This window comes from Denticeps clupeoides, chromosome 2, assembly GCF_900700375.1.
Source record: "Denticeps clupeoides chromosome 2, fDenClu1.1, whole genome shotgun sequence".
NCBI lineage: Eukaryota > Metazoa > Chordata > Actinopteri > Clupeiformes > Denticipitidae > Denticeps > Denticeps clupeoides.
The window spans coordinates 4,379,801-4,399,891 of NC_041708.1; the positions used below are offsets into that span (position 1 = coordinate 4,379,801).

General features: G+C 44.9%; 4 protein-coding genes across 8 annotated transcripts; 2 read left to right on the forward strand and 2 right to left on the reverse strand.

The window, feature by feature from the left end:
- Nucleotides 1-60: 60 nt before the first annotated feature.
- h3f3d (H3 histone, family 3D) lies at nt 61-2,753 on the reverse strand. Of its 2 annotated transcripts, XM_028967219.1 has the most exons (4): nt 2,674-2,753; nt 942-1,104; nt 689-842; nt 61-576 (listed from the first exon to the last, which is right to left on the reverse strand). In XM_028967219.1, the coding sequence occupies exons 2-4, from the start codon at nt 1,067-1,069 to the stop codon at nt 448-450; spliced, it is 411 nt and encodes a 136-aa protein (XP_028823052.1). In that variant the 5' UTR covers nt 1,070-1,104; nt 2,674-2,753; the 3' UTR covers nt 61-447. The 2 variants fall into 2 exon arrangements, with proteins under 2 accessions (XP_028823052.1, XP_028823041.1); XM_028967208.1 differs by having other exon boundaries at nt 689-1,104.
- A 121-nt stretch (nt 2,754-2,874) lies between these two features.
- Nucleotides 2,875-5,477, forward strand: c2h8orf33 (chromosome 2 C8orf33 homolog). Its single transcript, XM_028967194.1, has 6 exons — nt 2,875-2,957; nt 3,523-3,639; nt 3,828-4,153; nt 4,229-4,319; nt 4,408-4,554; nt 5,108-5,477. The coding sequence occupies exons 2-6, from the start codon at nt 3,606-3,608 to the stop codon at nt 5,299-5,301; spliced, it is 792 nt and encodes a 263-aa protein (XP_028823027.1). The 5' UTR covers nt 2,875-2,957; nt 3,523-3,605; the 3' UTR covers nt 5,302-5,477.
- A 128-nt stretch (nt 5,478-5,605) lies between these two features.
- Nucleotides 5,606-12,359, forward strand: anks3 (ankyrin repeat and sterile alpha motif domain containing 3). Of its 2 annotated transcripts, XM_028967186.1 has the most exons (16): nt 5,606-5,961; nt 6,174-6,370; nt 6,543-6,741; nt 6,864-6,985; nt 7,070-7,151; nt 7,242-7,359; nt 7,757-7,906; nt 8,073-8,198; nt 8,304-8,413; nt 8,508-8,660; nt 8,753-8,877; nt 9,232-9,373; nt 10,560-10,785; nt 10,940-10,993; nt 11,199-11,281; nt 11,891-12,359. In XM_028967186.1, exons 2-15 carry the CDS (start codon nt 6,198-6,200, stop codon nt 11,273-11,275), a joined length of 1,857 nt encoding a protein of 618 aa, XP_028823019.1. In that variant the 5' UTR covers nt 5,606-5,961; nt 6,174-6,197; the 3' UTR covers nt 11,276-11,281; nt 11,891-12,359. The 2 variants fall into 2 exon arrangements, 1 of the variants encoding a protein (XP_028823019.1); XR_003746549.1 differs by lacking the exons at nt 10,940-10,993; nt 11,199-11,281; nt 11,891-12,359 and adding an exon at nt 10,033-10,152 and having other exon boundaries at nt 10,560-10,678.
- On the reverse strand, nt 12,217-20,087 carry wdr24 (WD repeat domain 24). Of its 3 annotated transcripts, XM_028967184.1 has the most exons (14): nt 20,032-20,087; nt 19,800-19,908; nt 19,329-19,410; nt 19,100-19,222; nt 18,667-19,027; nt 18,134-18,311; nt 17,778-18,054; nt 16,951-17,358; nt 16,458-16,570; nt 15,369-15,469; nt 15,173-15,280; nt 14,100-14,440; nt 13,832-14,016; nt 12,217-13,401 (listed from the first exon to the last, which is right to left on the reverse strand). In XM_028967184.1, exons 4-14 carry the CDS (start codon nt 19,217-19,219, stop codon nt 13,233-13,235), a joined length of 2,361 nt encoding a protein of 786 aa, XP_028823017.1. In that variant the 5' UTR covers nt 19,220-19,222; nt 19,329-19,410; nt 19,800-19,908; nt 20,032-20,087; the 3' UTR covers nt 12,217-13,232. The 3 variants fall into 3 exon arrangements, with proteins under 3 accessions (XP_028823017.1, XP_028823016.1, XP_028823018.1); XM_028967183.1 differs by having other exon boundaries at nt 19,800-20,087; XM_028967185.1 differs by having other exon boundaries at nt 13,233-13,401; nt 15,173-15,277; nt 19,800-20,087.
- Nucleotides 20,088-20,091: the final 4 nt, after the last annotated feature.

Consider the following 20,091-nt stretch of genomic DNA (forward strand, 5'->3'; position numbering starts at 1 on the left):
ACTGTAATAGTTACAGTAAATTAGTATTATGTGAAGTGTGCTACATGACAGAACGAAAACTTGAGGTAGTGGACAGTTTATTTACAACCAAATGGCCACAATGGATTGAGGAGGAAAAATAAAATAAAAAGAAACTGTAAAGACATCCTACTTAAATCACAAATCATGCAGACTAAAGTATGATGGCAGAGGTATACCAAAGTCTAAAATAGAAAGTGTAAAATCCTGAGAGGAACTTTAGGAATGTACTGCACAATGCTGCCTACTTTAGCACTGAGACCCACAAAGCTTCCCCTCCCCTAACCACACTACCAAACATTACAAAAAATTAAACACAAAAACTACAACACAAGCATATCTTCTGTAGTTCAGATTTAAAGACCACCCCACCTTCCCCAAAAAACCCACCCCTCCCACCAGAGAAAAAGCTTGAATATGGTGGAGCGTTTAGGCGCGTTCTCCTCGGATTCGCCTTGCCAGCTGGATGTCCTTGGGCATGATGGTGACACGTTTGGCGTGGATGGCGCACAGATTGGTGTCTTCAAACAGACCCACAAGATACGCCTCGCTTGCCTCCTAAATGGAGACAAAAAAAAAAAAAAAAAAAAATGTATATATATATATTTTACATTTCAACAAGTCTGGGGTATTCGGTCTCCATTAAGCAAATTACAGACAAAAAGGGCACCTGCAGGGCACCAATGGCGGCGCTCTGGAAACGCAGGTCTGTTTTGAAGTCCTGGGCGATTTCTCGGACCAGCCGCTGGAACGGCAGCTTGCGGATCAGAAGCTCGGTGGACTTCTGGTACCGACGGATCTCCCTCAGAGCCACAGTACCCGGCCTGCAGACAACATGCAAGGTCGAACGTGAGAATCGCTTTAAAAAAAATTTAATTAATAATAAAAAAATGCTAAATGGTGTACCATGATCGCGGCAATACCTGTATCTGTGGGGCTTCTTAACGCCACCAGTGGAGGGCGCGCTTTTCCTGGCCGCCTTAGTGGCCAGCTGTTTGCGCGGAGCTTTACCTCCAGTGGATTTACGGGCGGTCTGCTTGGTACGCGCCATGGCTCTCTCGCAAATACGCTGCTGCTCCTCTCAAACTGGCGGGAAAAAGGAGGGAGGGGTCTCGGTAAACAACGCAGGAACACTGAATCATTTTGCCGAACGCAGCTCGGTGAAGGCGGGTAAGAACCGAGGGACACGTTCGCCACCCTCCTCACGCTGTCGCCGTGTACCCAATGAACCCGGTGTTGCCAGATCACAGCACATGAAGAAAACCCACCAATATGAAACAAATAATTGATAAATGCTAACTTTCAACAGTCCCTCAACTTCACCCTGAAATGTCTTAACATGTGGGCCGAAGCGATCAACCACTGCAAGCAAGGAACTTTGTGCCGCGTAGAAACCACAGACCTGGCAACACCGCTGTCTGTGGAGTGAGGGGGAAGGGGGCTGCGGAGTCGTGTTGCCAGGCAAACCCCCACGGTCACTAACGGCAATCCGGGTCCTTTCAGTCATCCGAACCCATTGGCTCAGACCGCCGTAGCCGACCAGGGCTGCGTTATTAAACTTACAGGTAAACGTCTGAAATAAAATATATAAAACAGGGTCGGTTGCAAAAATAAATAAAAAGCTTAATATTTACACGCGTGTTCATGAGGCAACATACTATGAAAAGTTACCACCGACTACTTTACACCCTTCTTCGTTTCGGAAAAAAAAAAAAAAAAAGCTATTTAGACAAATCAGACATGACCGAATGTGTTAAAATTCTTCATTCCCACCGACACACGATAGGGGGCGCGGCAAAAAAAAAAAAAAAAAAAAAAAAAAAAAAAAAAAAAAACACGCGACCAAGCATTCGCATAAATTTCACAAAAACCACAAATAATCACGCTCCGAAATTAGCTACCGGCTATACTAATACGCTATATGAACAAAACATTTGAAAATTCAGCACTGGAAGACATGAGAAAGAAAAAATTTGCTCAAACGATGAGCAGCAAGAGCAAAGCCTCCACTCAGACGCAGCAGAGCGGCTTGCGCGACTCCGGCTGCGGCGACCAGCGTAATTAACTGGCCACACGGACCACCAACTTTGTCGCTCCAACTCGAGCCTGACAAACTCCGCTCCAATCGCACGCAGGACGGACAAGGCGGGAGAGCGCCGGCGCACGACGCGAAACGGGCTCTCCACAAGCGGCCGGGACTTCACACGCAGTCGTGTATTCGGCCTCCATTACACGGCAGGCGGCGAACACGTTTGGGCTGCAGTCGCGGGGTGATTTTTCTGTAACATGGCGCCCGCACAACAACAAGCCCGCTTCTTTGTCTGATGCGAGGATATGAAAATAAAAAATAAAAAACGACAAAACGAGAGATGAAAAAAATCAAAACAAACGACACGGACGTTTACGTGTCGACCACAGTAATATTAAGCCGGCTCTCATTCATCAAAACACGCAAAAACGCTGTAAAATATTATTACATTTAGGCTAGCTAGCCTAGCACATTAAGCTAAACAGGCTAATGACGGTTAACGTCGAAAAAAAACCATCTCGTGGCAACCAAGTAAATAACGAAAAACTACGTTTAAAACACAAACATCCGGAATATTAGTTAGACCCGACAGTTTTCCCAAAACAGCGAGCCGACGAGCCACTTACGGAAAAACTGGAGTACGTTGCTCTCGTCGAGCCAAAACACTGTCTGCCGTTCGTAAAGTTGACGACGACACCCTTTTTATATGGATCAAGACGTCATGCCACGCAAGCTCCGCCCATATCGCCTTTCATTGCCTCGGGCCCCACCCATGTTCACTCTCATTGGCTGGAGCGCTGACGTCACTGGTGTGATCGACAGGCCGCGACTGGACAAAGCTGGTGTTGTTATTATGGTTTATTGCACGTTTCATGGGAGCCGAGACGGGAACTCGAGTTTATTTTTAAAGGTGCCATTCTTCTCGACGTGTTTTTTTAAAGACATACACCGATGAAAACTGCTTTTGATAATGTAAAACAGAAAATGTTTTTAAACGTGTTTTTTCACGACGCAATTCATCTATCTTATTCAAACGGGGATTGTACAAGTGTGACGTAATCCTTGAGCCTTGAATATATATATATATTTTTTTTACGTCAAATTCATTCCCATGGCCACATGGCATGTGGTGTAGTATGGGGTCATCAAGGGTAGCAAATCTTACTTTTAAAATTTGTATGGTCTTTTTCACAATTAATACAGCTTGTTATTCCTCATAACTGGCATGCGCAAATCGACAAGACGCTCATTTTCTGGGAACCACTGCACCGCATTCCTTTTTAATCACTTCGCAAAGAGCAGAATTGCATCTTTAAATGACAGTGTGCGTACATTACTAAGAGACGAAATTAGAGACGAAAGGAATTATATTTCCGTGCTTGTTGTTGGCGCTGTTTCGCAGTTCGACTGGCGGAACCATCTGTGCTCAGCGATGTTACTCGGCCGGACTTTTTAAAACTGTACACCTCCTGCAGGCGTGTTGATACAGTCTGGACCGTGACTTTATTTGAAGGCGCGTTGGTTGGTGTTGGTTATCGTGGTTTAGTAGACATCGAGAATGACGACCGAAGAGAAAACACCCGCGAAAGCAGGTAAATTCGGTATATGGAGGAGATAAAATGTGCTCCCTCGTTTGCAAGTGTCGTTTGCACATTAATAGGAAATATACGTTTAGTGTTGCTGCAATAAAGCAGGAAGCATGCCAGTCTATGCCACTTTGTTATCCAGCTGTATTTCTTTAGGTGTGTTAATGTCACTCCTTTGCCTGTGTGGTTTTAAGGTTTTCGCTGGACATGCAGTGATAACTCCCTTCCAGAAACCGAACATCCACCAGAGCACAACGCCCCTCTTGCTGTGGAGAATCCACCAGAGCAGGGAGCAGGATTTGCCTTCAACTTCGTTATTCCCGTGGTGCCGACGGGAAATGAGGGCGGAGAAACCCCTGCCCTCTCAAACAGCAAGGGTGTCGATTTAATTGTTGACCCACCTCCTTCCTCAAAAGCCAAGAAGAAGAAGAAGAAAAAGAAGAAAGTGGAAGCAGGAGGTGGGGTTGCTCAACATGAAGTGGAGGCTAAAACAGCTACGGTGCCCGAGACTTCAGACCTGGTAAAAGACATTTTCCCAATGTGCATTATGTAAGTGATCTGTACAGAGTTTTCATCGTCTGTGTGTGTCTGTCAGACTCCAGAGCAGCAGCTGAGTCGGGAGCTGGACTGGTGCATCGAGCAGTTGGAGCTGGGCTTGAGGACACAGAAAACCACACCTAAACAGAGTGAGCAAATTAGAGCACGTTACAATTTGAAGCGTGTTGGTATCCGTGAGTGACGTTTCGGTGGCTGCTTGTCTGTCCGCCATCATAGAAGAGGAAGCTGCACAGGCCCTGAGAACTCTACGCAGCTCCAAGGCTCCGCTGGTGAAGAAGAGGCAGGTGATGAGGGCGGTGGCTGGAGACTACCGAACAAAGATGGAGCAAGAGAGGGAAAAACAGTTCAAAAACATCAAGTCTGGTGGGACCTGCATTTACTTATGAGTCTATGAGTTTCAAAGGAGTAGAGGGGAGTAAAACCGGATTCTAGATGATTCAAGATCTTGAATCAGTCTCCATTCGATGGTTGTATTGAAGATATTGAAAAAAGAATCAAGCTGTTAAAGGACAATTGGATCTCATAATATGTTAACTGTCACAAGTCTCAACACCTACTACTCATTTATGAGCCTTTTCTTTTTCTAAGTTACATTGTAGAACACAACTGAAGACTCTGAACAGTTAAATAACCTTCAAAGCAAAAAAACTTTTGCTCTGATTACAGCATTTCAGATTCTTTGCATCTTTCAACCATTTTAAGTTAGAGAGTCCTGATGAAGCTGCTTATGATGATGATGACATTAAATGTGCAAGGCGGTCAATATAAAAAGATGTCACTGAAGAATCTGAAACTCTGAATTTCATAAAAAAAAAGTACAATTTGATTTTAGAATAGTTTCTAGTTTTAGTTTCCATTATAACTGAAATACAATTTGTGTCTGTTAATGCTGTGTTTCTGGTCCTATCTTTACCAGCAATGGGCTCAGCACGGGTACATGCCATATCACAACCCACCCGGAAAGCAGTCTTTCACCGAAGAGCGGAACCCAAAGTCCCTCACACAGAGCCGGCACGTTCTCAGGCCACACAAGGTGCTGAGGTTAAAGCTGAACCACGGACCTTTGTTTTCTGTCCCTCTCATGAAGAATTCCGCTTCAATTTTCTGTGACTGCATCCAAAAACTGAAACAATATGTAGAATGATATAAGCTGTGTATATAATTGGAATTTCTTACTATTTTTAATTGTCTTTTTTTTTTCTTGTTAAAAAGACACAACTTGTACTTAGTCTATAGTAGTCTATATACTGACTCCCTTGGGTGAAATAAAGAACAAGTTAAGCTGCCCCCTACACCCTTTCTGTGTCACCCGGTTTCTATGGTAACAGCGTTGCGCAATGGGCTGCAATCGCATGTCCTCGCAATTAGTTAATGCGGATATTTTTAGAGCGCCGCTCTGCACGCGTGACCTTCAAGCACCCCGTAATTATTCTAACTTGTAGATTAAAAATACGACACATTAACGCAAACAAGTTTTGCCACTTGTTGCTCGCAGTTTGTATTTTATTTTAATCGCGGGCCCGCCTTTCCGAGGCAATTTAAAGCGACGGCTTTAAGAGCAAAGGCTCATGGGAAACGTAGTTCCTCGGCCACGGCCACGACAGGACGAGCCGTAGATCGCGTGGACTCGGGGACTACAACTACCAGATGTTTGCGCTGGAGATTTTTTTTCCCCAAAACTGAGGTGCAGTAACTTTGCGCACCGCCGCTTCAAATAATTAAGATAGCGGAGACTCGGTGAGCTGGAACGCCTCTCAAATACACCCACGGGTAAGTCAGCGAACTTTTTCTAAAAATGTTTTATATATAATATATGTATGTGTAGTGGCCGCGTTATGAACATCTGTATTCTTTTCGCGATTTGGCACGGTTTTGGAGATATCATCCGTTTCACAACATCAGTCGAAGTTGAACCGACCTCTCGGTCGTGTGTCCACGCTTTGTTTCCACGCGTGTGACTGTTTGCTGGGTGTCCCGTGCAGGAACAGCCGCTTGCTCCGGTCGGCATGTCGGGGAGCGACGAGGCGAGCGAGTCGGAGCAGCTGAACGCGAGTCTGTCCGTGTGGCTCGGCCTCGGCGGCGAGTCGCCCGACCGGGCCGAGGAGCTGAACGTGCCCGTGGACCTCCACACAGCCTGCTCCATCGGCCAGCACGACGTGGTGGCCGAGTGCATTCGCAGGTAGGCATTGCTGGAGTTCCAGGATCGAACTAGTCTCTGTATCAGAAACGCTCTTCGTACTGAATCCACCTAAATCCCTCCAGCCAATTACAGATTCAGCCTGTGCTGCTGTGTATCACAAGTGTCAATCACTTTCAAATATTTTTTCCTCATTTGACCATACGTGTTGCAGTGGGCAGGTCGATCTTGACCAGAAGAACATGGGTGGTTGGACTCCCCTGATGTACGCGTGTTACATCGGCCATGACAACATTGTCGAGCTGCTGCTGGAGGCTGAGATCGGCGTCAATGCCACCACTCCCAAGGGACTGACGGCACTCATGCTGGCAGCCAGCTGTGGGAACGAGAGCGTGGCCAAGTCACTGCTACGGGTGAGGGCTGCATTCAGTTTTCTACTGATGGGCCCTCGTGGCTCCAGGCAACCCGCCAGCCAAGCAGCGATGAGGCTGGATAGGCGAGGATTAGGGAGAAACGTTCTCATATATTTTTCCAGCGGGGCGCGGAGCTGGAACGAAGGGACGTCCGGGGTTGGACTGCTCTGTTGCACAGCACGAGCACGGGACACCAGCAGATGGTCAGACTGCTGCTGGACCACAGTGCTGATGCTAACGTCAAGTAGGTTCGGTCACCTTCTCTTTCGTATGTGCCCTAAACGTATCCTGTGACTTAACTTTTGTCCCCCTTCTAATCGCCTCTCAGGGAGCCGGGGTCAGGGTTCACCCCTTTAATGGAGGCAGCCATTGCTGGCCATGAGATAATTGTCCAGCACCTACTAGACCATGTGAGTCTAAACCCCAAATCTGTTCGAATTTGAAGTCTTCAGGCCTCGGGGTGATGCAGGTATCGCAGCCGTCTGCATTCTGTCCGACAGGGAGTGCGGGTGGAGGAGAGAAACGCTAAAGGCGAGACAGCTCGTGTGCTGGCCATGCTGTATGGACACACAAAAATTGCCAGCCTTATAGACAAGCACTCACTCCGAGCAAAAGCAGGTAACATGATCCTTCAATCCAGCTGTTACTGCAACAAAGCTGACTGTAGGAATAATTTAATGGACGTGAAAGCTCTGCTTTGCTTGCAACCGTTTTTGGAAATAACTTGTATGTGGACCGTTTCAAGCATGTGAAGTGAATGTCAATGCGCTAAATGCAGCTGATATGTCTTCTTCAGCCAATGTTCTGCCTTTCTTGGCTAAATAACGTATTACTACAGACTATAAAATAGACAACTAGTCAGTTACTCTGGTGTTTTTTGTAATAAGAAACGGTCGACAACCTTCTGGTCTTTAGTTTAAATACATACATCGTTAATATACTACGCACATGAAAATATTAAGATTGGTCTGACTAAATACTGATTGAAGGGTATTTACCTGCTTTTTCTCCTCAGGGCATCTGGAGGACTGGAGCTCATCAGAAGAGGACGCATCGCCACGGGCACGTTCAGGACGACCCAAACTCAGAGGGCCCAGCATCCATGATGGACCACAGGCCATTGCCCTGTTCAGAGTAGGCGGGGCAGGAGCTGGCAGACAGTGTGGTACGTTGTTCTGTCCCCGCCCTCACCAGGATTATTATAGTGACTATTATGAATAATATTAGTAACTTTTTTAAAATTATTAGTAACGATTTAATGAGAAATGCCCGTGACGTGATGAAAAACGATGATTTGACGTTACGTGGCGGGGTGTCCTGTGGTTTGCCAGAGGCCATATGCGCACCACCAGGCTACATGACATTCCGCGAGGTGTGGGAGCAGAGCGAGGACATCTGTAACCGTGACGTCACCTCCCCTATCAATGAGATGGATGGGCAGAGTAACAGTAGCCGAGGTAACATGTGCACACACACACACACACCTACCCACTCAATTTTTGAATAATATACTTGACTTTAATTGATGCTTGACTCTTGGTTGATATATTCTGTGTGTGTAGATGATTTCTATGATAATGACATGCCCACACTGCGAAGCAGCAGCAGCAGTAGCGAGTGTCTGCCCTGTCTGGTGGGACTCAGCAGAGAGGGTTCACTTGAGAGCAATGAGGTAACCATGGCAACCACGCACCATGGCTCGCAGGGTCTTCCACCAACAACCACCGAAGGAAAGGTCATTAGTGTAACTTTTTGAATCCTTGCAGGATTCTGATCAGGCCAAGAGGAGCTGCCCTCAACGCACAAACAAACCCCATCACTCCAAAGGCAGGAGTCGCCATAGCAACAGCCACACGTCACACCATAGCAACTCAGGGACACACCCACCAGATTATCCCCCCTCCTACACAGGACCTAAGGCAAGTGTGTGTGCACTTACACACACACACACACACACACATATATATAAATGGCTTTAATCCTTATAATGTTAATATTTATGTTTGTGTAGGACCTTAAGGAGTTTCTTGAACAGATTGGTTTCAGTAAGTACCTCTCCCTTCTGGAGGAGCAGGATATTGACCTAAGGATCTTTCTAACTCTGACAGAGAGCGATCTCAAGGAAGTGGGCATCACGTAAGTTTCTCTGAATTTACATGAACAGACACACACATCTGCTTGGTTTCAATCACAAATATACAGTACTGTATAGTTTTAGTTTCCTTATTGTCATGAAACAATGACATGATGCGTGTAAAGAAAGTAACAATTCTCCTACTGTTCTCTGAGCGGCAACACAATAATGTTCTCCATCTTTACACGTTTGCTTGTATATCATTCATTTGTTCTGAAGTCAAATGAAATTATTGCAACTTTCACTTTTTAATCATTATTATTTGTGTTACTCTTAGACATTCCCTTCCTGAACAATTTCACAGTACCTGTTGGAAAGTTGAATTAGTTACTGCATAGTACTGCCTCTCCCTTTAGGTTGTTTGGTCCAAAGCGCAAGATGACATCAGCTATTGCCCGTTGGCACAGCGGTGCCCGCCCACTCAGTGATGCTTTGGAACAAGCCTACGCAGACCAACTGGAGGCCAAAATGCAGGAAATGGCCATTCAGCTTCAAAAGGTACAACCCCAGATGTGGCGATCACGATGCTCATACTGGGCTCCAAGAGGAACCAGTACAGAATCAAATAAACAAACCAAATAAAACCTGTTTTAAGAAATCAATGAGATCCTGAGTATTACATACAGTACCTGTCAAAAGTTTGGACACTCCTTTTTAATTCAATGGGTTTTTTTGTGTTGAACAAATCAGAATAGGCTTTTATATTTTAGATTCTTCAGAGTTGCCACCCTTTGCTTCGACAGCTTAGCACTGCTCAAAAATGTGCTTCTCTGGCAAATGCCAAACGTGTGCTGCACGGTGTTGGGCTGCAAGCACAACCCCCACCTGTGCCCTCATGTAGTCACCTGCACATTTGTGGTGTGCTGGAGGTCATTTTGCAGGGCTCTGGCAGCAGTCCTGCTGCTGGGTTGTTGCCCTCCTACAGCAAACCTTGCATTGACATGCCATCCTGGATGAGCTGCACTACCTGAGCCACTTGTCTGAAATTGATTGTCAATCAGTGTTGCTTCCTTAGTGGACAGTTTGATTTTACGGAATTGGGGTTGACTTGGAGTTTCATTGTGTTTCTTAAGTGTTCCCTTTATTTTTTGAAGTGTAATTTTTAGCTTGCGTTTGAACTGTTTGAACATCTAGTGGAATTTCATTCCGCCACTTAGGAGCCAAGACAGGGAAGAGTCTAGATGAGTGCTTTCCTAGTACCTTGAGAGATGGTGGTACCAGTGGAGCAGTCCTGAAGAATTGGAGAGATTGAGGTGCCGAGTGACGAGAGATCTGAGGTAGGAGGATGCTGACCCTTCCTTGGCTCTGTAGGCAAGCTTCAGTATTTTAAATATAATGTGGGCAGCTACAGGAAGCCAGTGGAGGGAATGTAGTAATAAAGTGGTGTTGGAGAATTTGGGAAGGTGTGTATTTACAGTGTAAAAAATAAAGAAAAAACATTGAATGAGAAGGCATGTCCAAACTTTTGACTGGTGCTATAGTTTAGAGTGTTACTATCTGTATAATTAATAGTTGGTAAAGTGATGTCCTACCACACCTCTAAGGCCTACCACACATTCAGATGTGCCCACATGCATCTCACTCACTTGCTAAACCGCAGAATTTACCGTCTCTATATAGACTGTAAGCTTCATTATCACCATGCCGTAATCAATCAAACACCCGAGATGTGCACTGTGTGCAGCGCTGCATGGAGGTGGAGGCGCTGCAGGCCCAGGTGTCTCAGGAAAAGGAACTCCGCGCCGTGATGGAGGGGTGCCTGATGGATGAGAAGATGGAGCGTAGGACTATGTGGGCAGAGCTCCAGGAGAACTTCAGGAACGTGACTGAGCTCAATGGAACACTGCACACGCTCCACACCTGCCACACCCAGCTTCGGGCACAGATACACAGCGCTGTGTTAGAGAAAGGTTTGTTTGTTTGTTTGTGTGTGTGTATGTATAAACACTGCTTTGTCTCTGCCTTTTTTTAATAGGTTATACCTAATATATTATACTTTTTTCAGTATAATGGCATATTTTGTTATATAAAAAACAGTTTTCCCTGCTTTTGTCTTCTGTCTAGCTGATAGCTGCACTGAACACTTTTCAAAGATGGAATCGTGTGAAGAGGCTCTGGGTAAGAAAACAATATTTCAGGCGCAGAATGCTCATAATTGCCTCTTGAACAAATCATGAAATATGTATTGACTAATGCTTAAAGGGAACCAGAATTCTACTGCAGCTACATGTGCTATAACTTTTCATGCTATGAGTATGAATGATATGTTAAAGTTATAAAGGTATATAGACATATTTTCCAGCACTATGTGTTGTGTTCACAGCTCTCACACTCCAGAAGATGTCCAAAAGTCTTGGCCGCCTTGGTGCAGAAAAGCCTCAAAGCTCGGAGGAGTCATAACAGCAGGTACCGTGCCATGAACGTCATAATTTTGCCACATTATGGCCATATTTTAGGCACAACATTCTGGCAACAATTAAAATGGGCACAATTAGAAGCATTAAATAGCAATACTTTATCTTTGTAGCAATGTGACATTGGAAAAGTAATTTTATTTGCCAGCGCAGAAAAAGGTTCTGGGGCATGCTGGCATTCCAATTTTTTCTATTTTTCTGCCATTTGTTTTCTATTCAAGTTTATGTGAGACATGTAATAACGCCCATCCCAAGCCTGATCCCAAGTACTGATCAACATACCCAGACATCCCAAACCTCAAAAACTCATTTATGGTTTTGCTAAGTACACCAATCAGGATGCTCTTAGTCTAGAACAGGTTACATGATCCACCCTTACAAAATATGGTAATGTACAATAAAATGTTCTTAATTACAAAATCATATTTTCAGTTTAACGGTGTAAGAAATGATGCACGACCAGTGATTGATGTATGCATATTGCTGTGAAGCTGCAGAAAAAAAAAAAAAAAAAAAAAAAAAAAGACTTTTCTATTTATACGTCCTCCTAAGGCAAACTTTTACCTTCTTGTTTAACTTTACTCTCTTTGTACCGTTCCAGGGGCTGCAGTGTCCACTGACAAAGGGTGAGCTTCCCACCCTAAACGTGCATGCCTAATACAGGATCTGCCACAGGAACAGAAAGAACACAGGACAAGATGGAGGGAGTGTAATGTTCATGCAGGAATGAACAGAACAAAGGGGACTTTAGAGAGGAAAACGTGAAAGGCAGTAGAGACATAAGGCAGCCAGTGACAGAGTGGACTTCATCATGGGAATGCAGAGAGGACCAATCACACTGAGGGCCTAATAAGGACCAGAGCCAAAGAGCCTCACTGTCCAGCTGGATACAGTGAAACAGACGCTGAAGAACAGAACACATCATTCTTACATATACATAAACACACGCACATTGTTTTATTTTTAACAGTAATAGTCAGACATCTTGAAATGAATTGTCTAAATAAAATAAAAAAACACTAATCAACATTGTGAATCAATAAAATGATTTCTCTGAGGAACAATAAAAAAAAAAAAGATGAAATGAAAACGAGTCTGTGGAATCACTAACAAACCATCTGTTTGATGAATTAGGATCAGTTTATATTTATAAAAATGTCAATCCGTACAGACTATACGAGGCCTACTTCATTAATCTGGGTCGTCCATGTTTAGCCCTGGAAACCTGCCTGTCTGGGTGTTGTCTTATGTCCCCAGCCCATCTTTTTCAGAGATGAGTGTTTAAAGTAGGCCAATGAGGGATGTAAAATAATGACTAAATGTTGTATTGTAATTTTAACATATTGGGAATAGAACCAGAAATCAGTATTTGACTCCATGTTTTGTTTAAAACTGAAAATGGGAATCTTGACCCGTAAAATGCCACTCCCAGCTTCTCATCAATGTCCTATAAACACATTTGTATGTGTACGTGTGTGAGTGTAAACTGTATCTTATACATCAACAGGAAAGATGCATGCATTTATAAAATCTGTGATGTGACATTTAACCACGTGCTCAGAGCACTAACATTCAAGTTGAAATTTCCCTTTAATGTACTTCAAAGGCCTTTAGCGCTGGTACAATCAGTTAAAAAAGTCTTCATCCCATCAGAAGGCAGCACTGGTTTTTAAACTGTTGAACATGCTCAGAGCAGCTAACAGATACTGACAAAGTAAAACTTGTCACTTTACTACACATGTTTAAGTCAAAATCACTTATATACATGTATTTAAATAGGCCACTGCATTCACAACAGCGTTAAACACCTACACACACCAGTCCGCTGGTGCTGATTGGCTCGGGAGGTGATTGTGTCCAGCTGAGGGTGTAAGTGTTATTGTCCTTTAGCAGCAGGGTCGACCAGCCTGGACACACACTCGAGGTGTGTGTGTCTGCGTGTGTTACGTGTACTCACACAAGTGCCCACACCCAGTGGGGCAATGAGTGTTGTCTCTTAGCCAACTTCTCATGTGCTCCAGGTGCCCGCCATGCCCACAACCCTGGCACCACACGAACAGGCCCCGCACAACATGGTGGCACACTGCACACACACTTGCACACTGGTGACACCTGAGGAAAAGAGAAAGACGACGACTGAAGAAGAAGAAGAGTTTCCACTCCTCATGGATAACAAAATTCATTTAATCTGGATAAGAGTGCTGGCCAACATGGGACTAACGTGGCTCTTAAAAAAAATACTGCTGTGAAAACAATGGTTTCAGACAAAGGAACAAATTCCAACTGAAGGTTTAACAGAGAAAATGTGGTAATTTCCATCATTTTTCTCACTGATTGCTAAAGTGTATGTATGTACACAACAGACTGTATGTAGTGCTTCCTGTGCGTTAGGTTGTATATGCTGGCTGTAAGAGACACTGTGTGTCTCTTTGTATACTGTTATCTGTCTGTATCTCTCTGTATATGACCTGTGTCTAGTGTGATGGCAGAAGACGGGTGGTAACGTTTACTGTGTGGAAAAGATGCCGGCTAGAGCTGTCACCTGTCGCATATCCACCCCCGGTTGTTGAGTGGCCGCTTGCAGTTGCTGCAGTTGATGTGCAGTGTGGTGGAGGTCTGGTTCAGGCAGCTGATTGCTGCGCACGTGCTTAGTTTAATCACCTCATTCGACACGTTCCACAACTCAAACCGCTGCAGCAGGTCAATGTATGACATGTACCAGTGTTCCTGCAACGCACACAGACGGACAGATCCGGACACAGCACCACCTGACTCATTTATGAATGCATGGAATAAGAGAAGTAACTTACCTGTGTGAGATCATCAATCTCTTTGCGGATGCGCTCACCGAGAACGATTAGCACAGAAACGGCCATCTGCACGTCGCCTTGCTCAGCGTAGTAGCTCAGCATCTCCTTGACGACTGGGCAGAAGAACGGTGGGGGCAAGTTTGGGGGGAAGAGCAGCTGGGAAACGGAGATGAGGCTGACCGACTCGGATGGCGTGAGACACACGCACACACTCTCGGCCTCGCTGCCACTCACGTGAGGAGACTCCGCCTTTTCCAGTGGCTCAGGAGCTGACGGGTGGTCCATGATTTCATGACGCAGCGGGAAAGCCTCCTGAGGCAGCGCATAGTCCTGTTCCTCTACTGGAATACATCATATAAAGCACAAACACATATACAGAAATATCCATTTTTTCTAGGACTTTAAATATAAAGACAGGTGTGTATATACAACCCCAATTTCAATTAAGTTGGGACGTTGTGTAAAAACAGAATATAATGATTTGCAAATCTGTTTCCACCTATATTCAACTGAACACACTACAAAGACAAGGTATCTAATGTTAAACGTTCACTCATCTTTACTCATTTTCAATTTGATATCTGCAACACGTTCCAAGATGTATCCAATTGAATAAAGGTTGAAAAGGATTTGCAAATCATTGTATTCTGTTTTAATCAATGCTTTACACAATGCCCCAACTTCATGGAATTGGGTTTGTAGAGTAGCTTCTAACTAAATTCCATGTAAACAAAAAAAAAAAACAAAAGTGAAGTGATTGTCACATGTGATACACAGCAGCACAGCACACAGTGCACACAGTGAAATTTGTCCTCTGCATTTAACCCATCACCCTGAGTGAGCAGTGGGCAGCCATGACCGGCGCCCGGGGAGCAGTGTGTGGGGACGGTGCTTTGCTCAGTGGCACCTCAGTGGCACCTTGGCGGATCGGGATTCGAACCGGCAACCTTCTGATTACGGGGCCGCTTCCTTAACCGCTAGGCCACCACTGCCCCATGTAAAGTTATCCCAAACTTGCACACACACCAAGCCTCCATCTAACTCCCTAGCTTGCAAGATGAGAGGTGACTGACCTGTCTGGTTATCATGCTCCATGGAGTACAGGTCATCGTCATCCAGCTCAGCATCACCAAACACATACTCAGCCTGTCCTTCACTGCCCTCTGTCTCTTCATTCTCTACTAGAAAAGGGAGCCAAGGAGTGTCTGATGAGTGCTGGAAAGCTGAGATGAAGAACACAATGTTTTCCACATGGCAGAGATTGGTTACCGTCATTGTTGTTGATGTTTGTCTCCAGGCTGTGAATATTGTCCTGTCTGTTTTCCTTGTTTCTCTCATTCAGGACAGAACTCAGCTCCTTCATACTGAAACTAAGAATCAGAAAAAGTAAATTTTCCCAATGGAAATTGCTTACACACACACACACACACAAAAAAAAAAAGAGAAATATTCCGGCAAAAAATAGATAATAATTTTTAATATATAAATTATGAAAAACCAGTGTACAAATAAAAATATTTTCAAGAAAAAGGAGTATATTGCACCATGAATTATTGTGCTATTTTTTAAGTGAAATATAAAGACATGTTGGTATAACGTTATTGATTAAAACAGTTCAAATTACTGTGCACATTATTATGAGGTAAGTGACGGAGAGAGCGATTATAGAATCTGATACTCTTCTAAAATACAAAATTAATTGTATTTTATCTGAAGGACCCAACAGGCTAGGTTCCATGCGCACGCTGCACTTACTACACCCAGAGTGACCAGCGTATTACTGACAGATTAAAGGCTTGTTTCATTTAATTTATTGGGTCTGCAGCATTTTTGTAGAAGTATTGTAGACTTTGTATTTAAGGATTACTAGTCATTTAAAAAGATATTTAAGGCCTTAGTTTTGGAACATCAAATTTAAGACATTTTAAGGATCCGCAGAAACCCTGGTAATATGTGCAACTATTGCTGAATCATCTGAAAATGTCTGCAGATGACAACCATCAGTGTTGTGTTTAAAGTCAGATGTGCATAGGGTGAAGAGGAATGGTGATAAAACTGTCCGTTAAGGAGCTTCACAATCACCAGAGTAATCATGATTAAAACCAAAAATCAAGAACACATGTTAATACAGTCTGTTACTGTACTTGGTGCACTGCCCTACCAATGCTCATCATAGGCATATATGAGTAAGCATGCATACACACATCATCTATTTTTTTTCTGTTTCAGGACCTTTTTTGGGTAGTGGAACCGTAATTGGAAAGTTGCAGGTTCAAATCCCGGGCCACCAAGGTGCCACTGAGCAAATTACCAGAGTAAAAGACCAGATGAGTTCTGATTAGCTGAATGAAGCGCTACCTGTTCATAAGAGGGAGGGTACCCAGCTTGCTGAAGTTGTGGTTGGCGGACGAGCTGCTGAGGTTGGCCGGCTCTGAGAACATTATCCTCAACATGGTCCAAGTAGTGGAGACCTAGACACACATACACACAGGCTTATACACACTCAGAGCATAAACATGAATGAAATCATTTAATAGCATCTGCTAGTTTAGTCTTTCTGGCATCCCTGAAATTTAATGAGGTAAAACATACTAACAATAGTAGTGGAAAGCAACAGAATAAATTTCAGTATTGCAAAAATGCATTGTGTCAGAAAATCAAGCTCTCCAAATTAGCCACATCTTAATATGAAATTCATATCATAATAAATCCATAAAGTAAAATAACTTTTAATGCAGTAATTTGTCTGACTATTTTATGTATAGTCAAACCTGTACACAACAGTTTTACACACAAATAACTGAAGGCATTAAAACCTTCATGTTTCACAAAATTTCATCAGTTCTCTAACCTGAGGGCGATTTAGCTGCTTTGCCACTTTGGCATTGTGATCACAGAGTTCAGCGAAGGGTTTGCCACTCAGTAGGTAGAGCTGGGCAGTCTGAACAAACCAGTCCATGAGGCCCGCGGCTCCGCCCCCTCCCGCCGGCGACTCAAACACATTGAGCACGCTGGACACCTGTGCAAACTGCTCGGTGACATCTGGCTTCTTAAAGAAGAAGATGGGGTGGCGCCGGTCGCCTGTGGGGTATGGCTTCCGGCCTGCCTCTCCGCCCACCAGACTCTCCTTGGCCGCAAAGGCCAGGTCACCTAACAACCCAAAGCACAGACCCTCAGGATTGGCTCGATCAATGGGCCGGCTGGCATCTTTGAAGGCGTGTTGGTAGAGCGTACTGTCCTTAGACCCAGACAGCAGAACCTGACAAACCAACATATAAATATTAACTAAACCATTTTAGCTATGTTGACATACGTCACCTAGAAAAAACTAATGGTACTTACTATGTCTGTGTATTGGCAAGGCTGTCACGATACGATACGATACATACCACAATACTAGTATATCATGATATATTGTGATACTGTACATATTGCGATATTCTAAAGTTCACTGAAAGTGTAAAAAAAGAGCTGATATACAAGAAGATGCGCACAATCTGAATACATAACTCAGAACTGAATTCTGGACTAAATTTGTATAAAAAAATTTTTATATTTGACATACCTGTATCGATACAATATCACAACATAAAATAGCACAATATATTTCTGTATCGATATTTTATAACTCCCCTAGTACTTACTGGCTGATCAGAATGATTAACTATGTGGCCATACCTGAGGGTCATGCTGGTGTCGCCACACAATGCCTGTGGTGACATCCTTGTGCTCTTCGAAAGTAGCAAACGGAATGTAGGGCCTTCGTATATCCCACACGTAGATGTTGTGGTCAACCATCATTGAACACGTTGCCAAATGCCACTTCCTCTCTGGCCTCCACTTCACCCGAGCAACCGAGGCAATCGTCTGCACGCAGTAGATCTCCTTCGCCCGGTTGGTGGTCATGTCCCACACCTTCACCATCTTATCACGGCCGCCGGTAGCCAACCAGCCCCTGCCGACGGGAACAAGAGCGGGTGAGAGAAAGAGAAAAGGCCGCCTAACAATTACGTTGTCCTGTACGAGCGACAGACCTGTCATCAGGGTGCCAGTCGCAGCAGAAGACCGGGCCGGTGTGTGCTGTGAACATGCGCTCGTATCGGTCGGGCCGCCGGATGTCCCACAACTGGACGTTGCCATTCTCAAACGACGCCGCAAAAGTGAAGTAGTCCTTCATGCTGAACTGCACATCGCGCACGCTCTCTGACTGCCCTATAGAGCGTCACACAGCACACACACAACCGACAGATATTACTCATTTGCCAGTACCTACAGTAATAATACTAACGCATCACAGGGCCAGGTATCAACAGTTCAAGTTGTGTAAAAATTTGTGTAAAGACAGACGTACGTTAAAATGTTCAGGGCGAAGGTAATTTGGCTGTGTGTGCGTGTACACAACTATGTAAAACATTTTTTATGCTTTGAAGTGCTTAAATTCACATTTTAGACTCAGCAGAACCTTTGGTGTACGGTATATGCACACCTGGACTTTTTTTTTTTGGTGGATGAGAAGATGCTGACAAGCTCTTTCTGTGTGTGTGTGTGTGTGTGTGTGTGTGTCTACCTGAAAAGGTGCTGACCGACTCCTTCTTCCGCAGGTCGAAGCACTTCATGAAACCATCCTGAGAGCCCGAGAGCAGTATGTGCACCTCGGTGGGGTGGAAGCACACCTTGTTGACGGTGCGTTTGTGCTCAGTGAACAGCTGCTCCTGCTTGTTCCGGCACGAGCGGCCCAGATTCCACGTCACGACGGCGCCATTGGTGGCTGCGGTTGCGAGGAGATTCTCGTCCATCTGATGCCACATGACATCGGCGCAGCTGAAGTTGAGCGAGGGCTTGCGTCCAACGCGAAGGTTCAACCGCTCCACAAACCCGTCCTCCTCCAGGGTGTAGATCTTGAAGATATTCCGTCCGGCTACCACCACCTAAACAGGGCAACACAGCGTTGGCAGGTCCATGCTGATTTCGATGGCTGAGAACTTTTGAAGTGCACAGACCTGAGCGGCATCGCGGCACACACTAATGGCATTCGCTGGGGCATCGAGATGGCAGAACATGGTCTTCCCCGCCACGGACGCGCTGCCCAGTCCTGCGCTCACACGAGTCATTTTTTCCATCACCTTCGGGAGCAAGACACAAACAGGCACAACTCACTCATGTGCATGTGGCACCGAGATCGGCACTTTCCATGGCACCGTCGGGCGTTGCCACCCCACCGGTTCTTACCGTCTATTCCCGCCTCGCTCCGCAGGGAGAGAATCCCCCGCTACGGGGTTGACATGCTGGCGGCGAATACCGCACCTGCGTGCTGAACAGACGGAGATACACAGCGCACGAAAAGAAATCACTTATCCGGCAAAAAGTACGAGTTTACCGACTGAAGTAACTTTAAGAGCTCTGCAGCGTAGAGACCTCGTGTTCCAAACCAGTCATTTACGGCATTTATCAGACGCCCTTATCCAGAGTGATTTACAGTCAGTAGTTACAGCGACAGTCCCGCCCCCCCCCGGAGACACTCGGGGTTAAGTGTCTTGCTCAGGGACACGATGGTAATAAGTGGGGTTCGAACCCGGGTCATCTGGTTCACAGCCGAGTCTCTAACCCACCACGCTGCTACACACCCATACCGCCTTTCAGAAACTCGTACGAATTCATACGAAATAACCATACATTATTATTCTGTTTGTGTGTCATTACCTTAATGTGTTTCGGTGTTTCGGGTGGTCTTCACGAGAATGAATCATTCGCGGGATTATTCATTATCAACCGAGCTCTACGTTAGCTAAAATGCTAACCGTCTATATTTCTGAGGAAAAACAAAACCAACAAAAGAATAAAACAACTCAACCGAGTCGGCTCGGTGGCTTTGTTAGTTACGTGCCGGCCATTTAAAGTCTTAAGGGATGTAGGAAAATAAGTTTACAAGCACCTCTACACGTCCGAAGCCAAGCCGTACTGTACACAGAAGAGCCGGGTGTCGTGACGCTAC

What these genes read in the sequence shown, in the direction of transcription:
- h3f3d (XM_028967208.1), bottom strand. Translation starts at nt 1,069, where the DNA reads ATGGCGCGTACCAAGCAGACCGCCCGTAAATCCACTGGAGGTAAAGCT. An exon ending in CCGCCATTGGTGCCCTGCAG is followed by an intron (nt 577 to 688) that starts GTGCCCTTTTTG and finishes GTCTCCATTTAG; the next exon opens with GAGGCAAGCGAGGCGTATCT.
- c2h8orf33 (XM_028967194.1), top strand. Translation starts at nt 3,606, where the DNA reads ATGACGACCGAAGAGAAAACACCCGCGAAAGCAG. An exon ending in GAAAACACCCGCGAAAGCAG is followed by an intron (nt 3,640 to 3,827) that starts GTAAATTCGGTA and finishes TGTGGTTTTAAG; the next exon opens with GTTTTCGCTGGACATGCAGT. An exon ending in GTTCAAAAACATCAAGTCTG is followed by an intron (nt 4,555 to 5,107) that starts GTGGGACCTGCA and finishes TATCTTTACCAG; the next exon opens with CAATGGGCTCAGCACGGGTA.
- anks3 (XM_028967186.1), top strand. Translation starts at nt 6,198, where the DNA reads ATGTCGGGGAGCGACGAGGCGAGCGAGTCGGAGCAGCTGAACGCGAGT. An exon ending in GTGGCCGAGTGCATTCGCAG is followed by an intron (nt 6,371 to 6,542) that starts GTAGGCATTGCT and finishes TACGTGTTGCAG; the next exon opens with TGGGCAGGTCGATCTTGACC. An exon ending in TGGCCATTCAGCTTCAAAAG is followed by an intron (nt 9,374 to 10,559) that starts GTACAACCCCAG and finishes CACTGTGTGCAG; the next exon opens with CGCTGCATGGAGGTGGAGGC.
- wdr24 (XM_028967184.1), bottom strand. Translation starts at nt 19,219, where the DNA reads ATGGAAAAAATGACTCGTGTGAGCGCAGGACTGGGCAGCGCGTCCGTG. An exon ending in GTCGGTCAGCACCTTTTCAG is followed by an intron (nt 18,312 to 18,666) that starts GTAGACACACAC and finishes GACGCTCTATAG; the next exon opens with GGCAGTCAGAGAGCGTGCGC. An exon ending in CGGGGGTGGATATGCGACAG is followed by an intron (nt 13,402 to 13,831) that starts GTGACAGCTCTA and finishes TCTTTTCCTCAG; the next exon opens with GTGTCACCAGTGTGCAAGTG.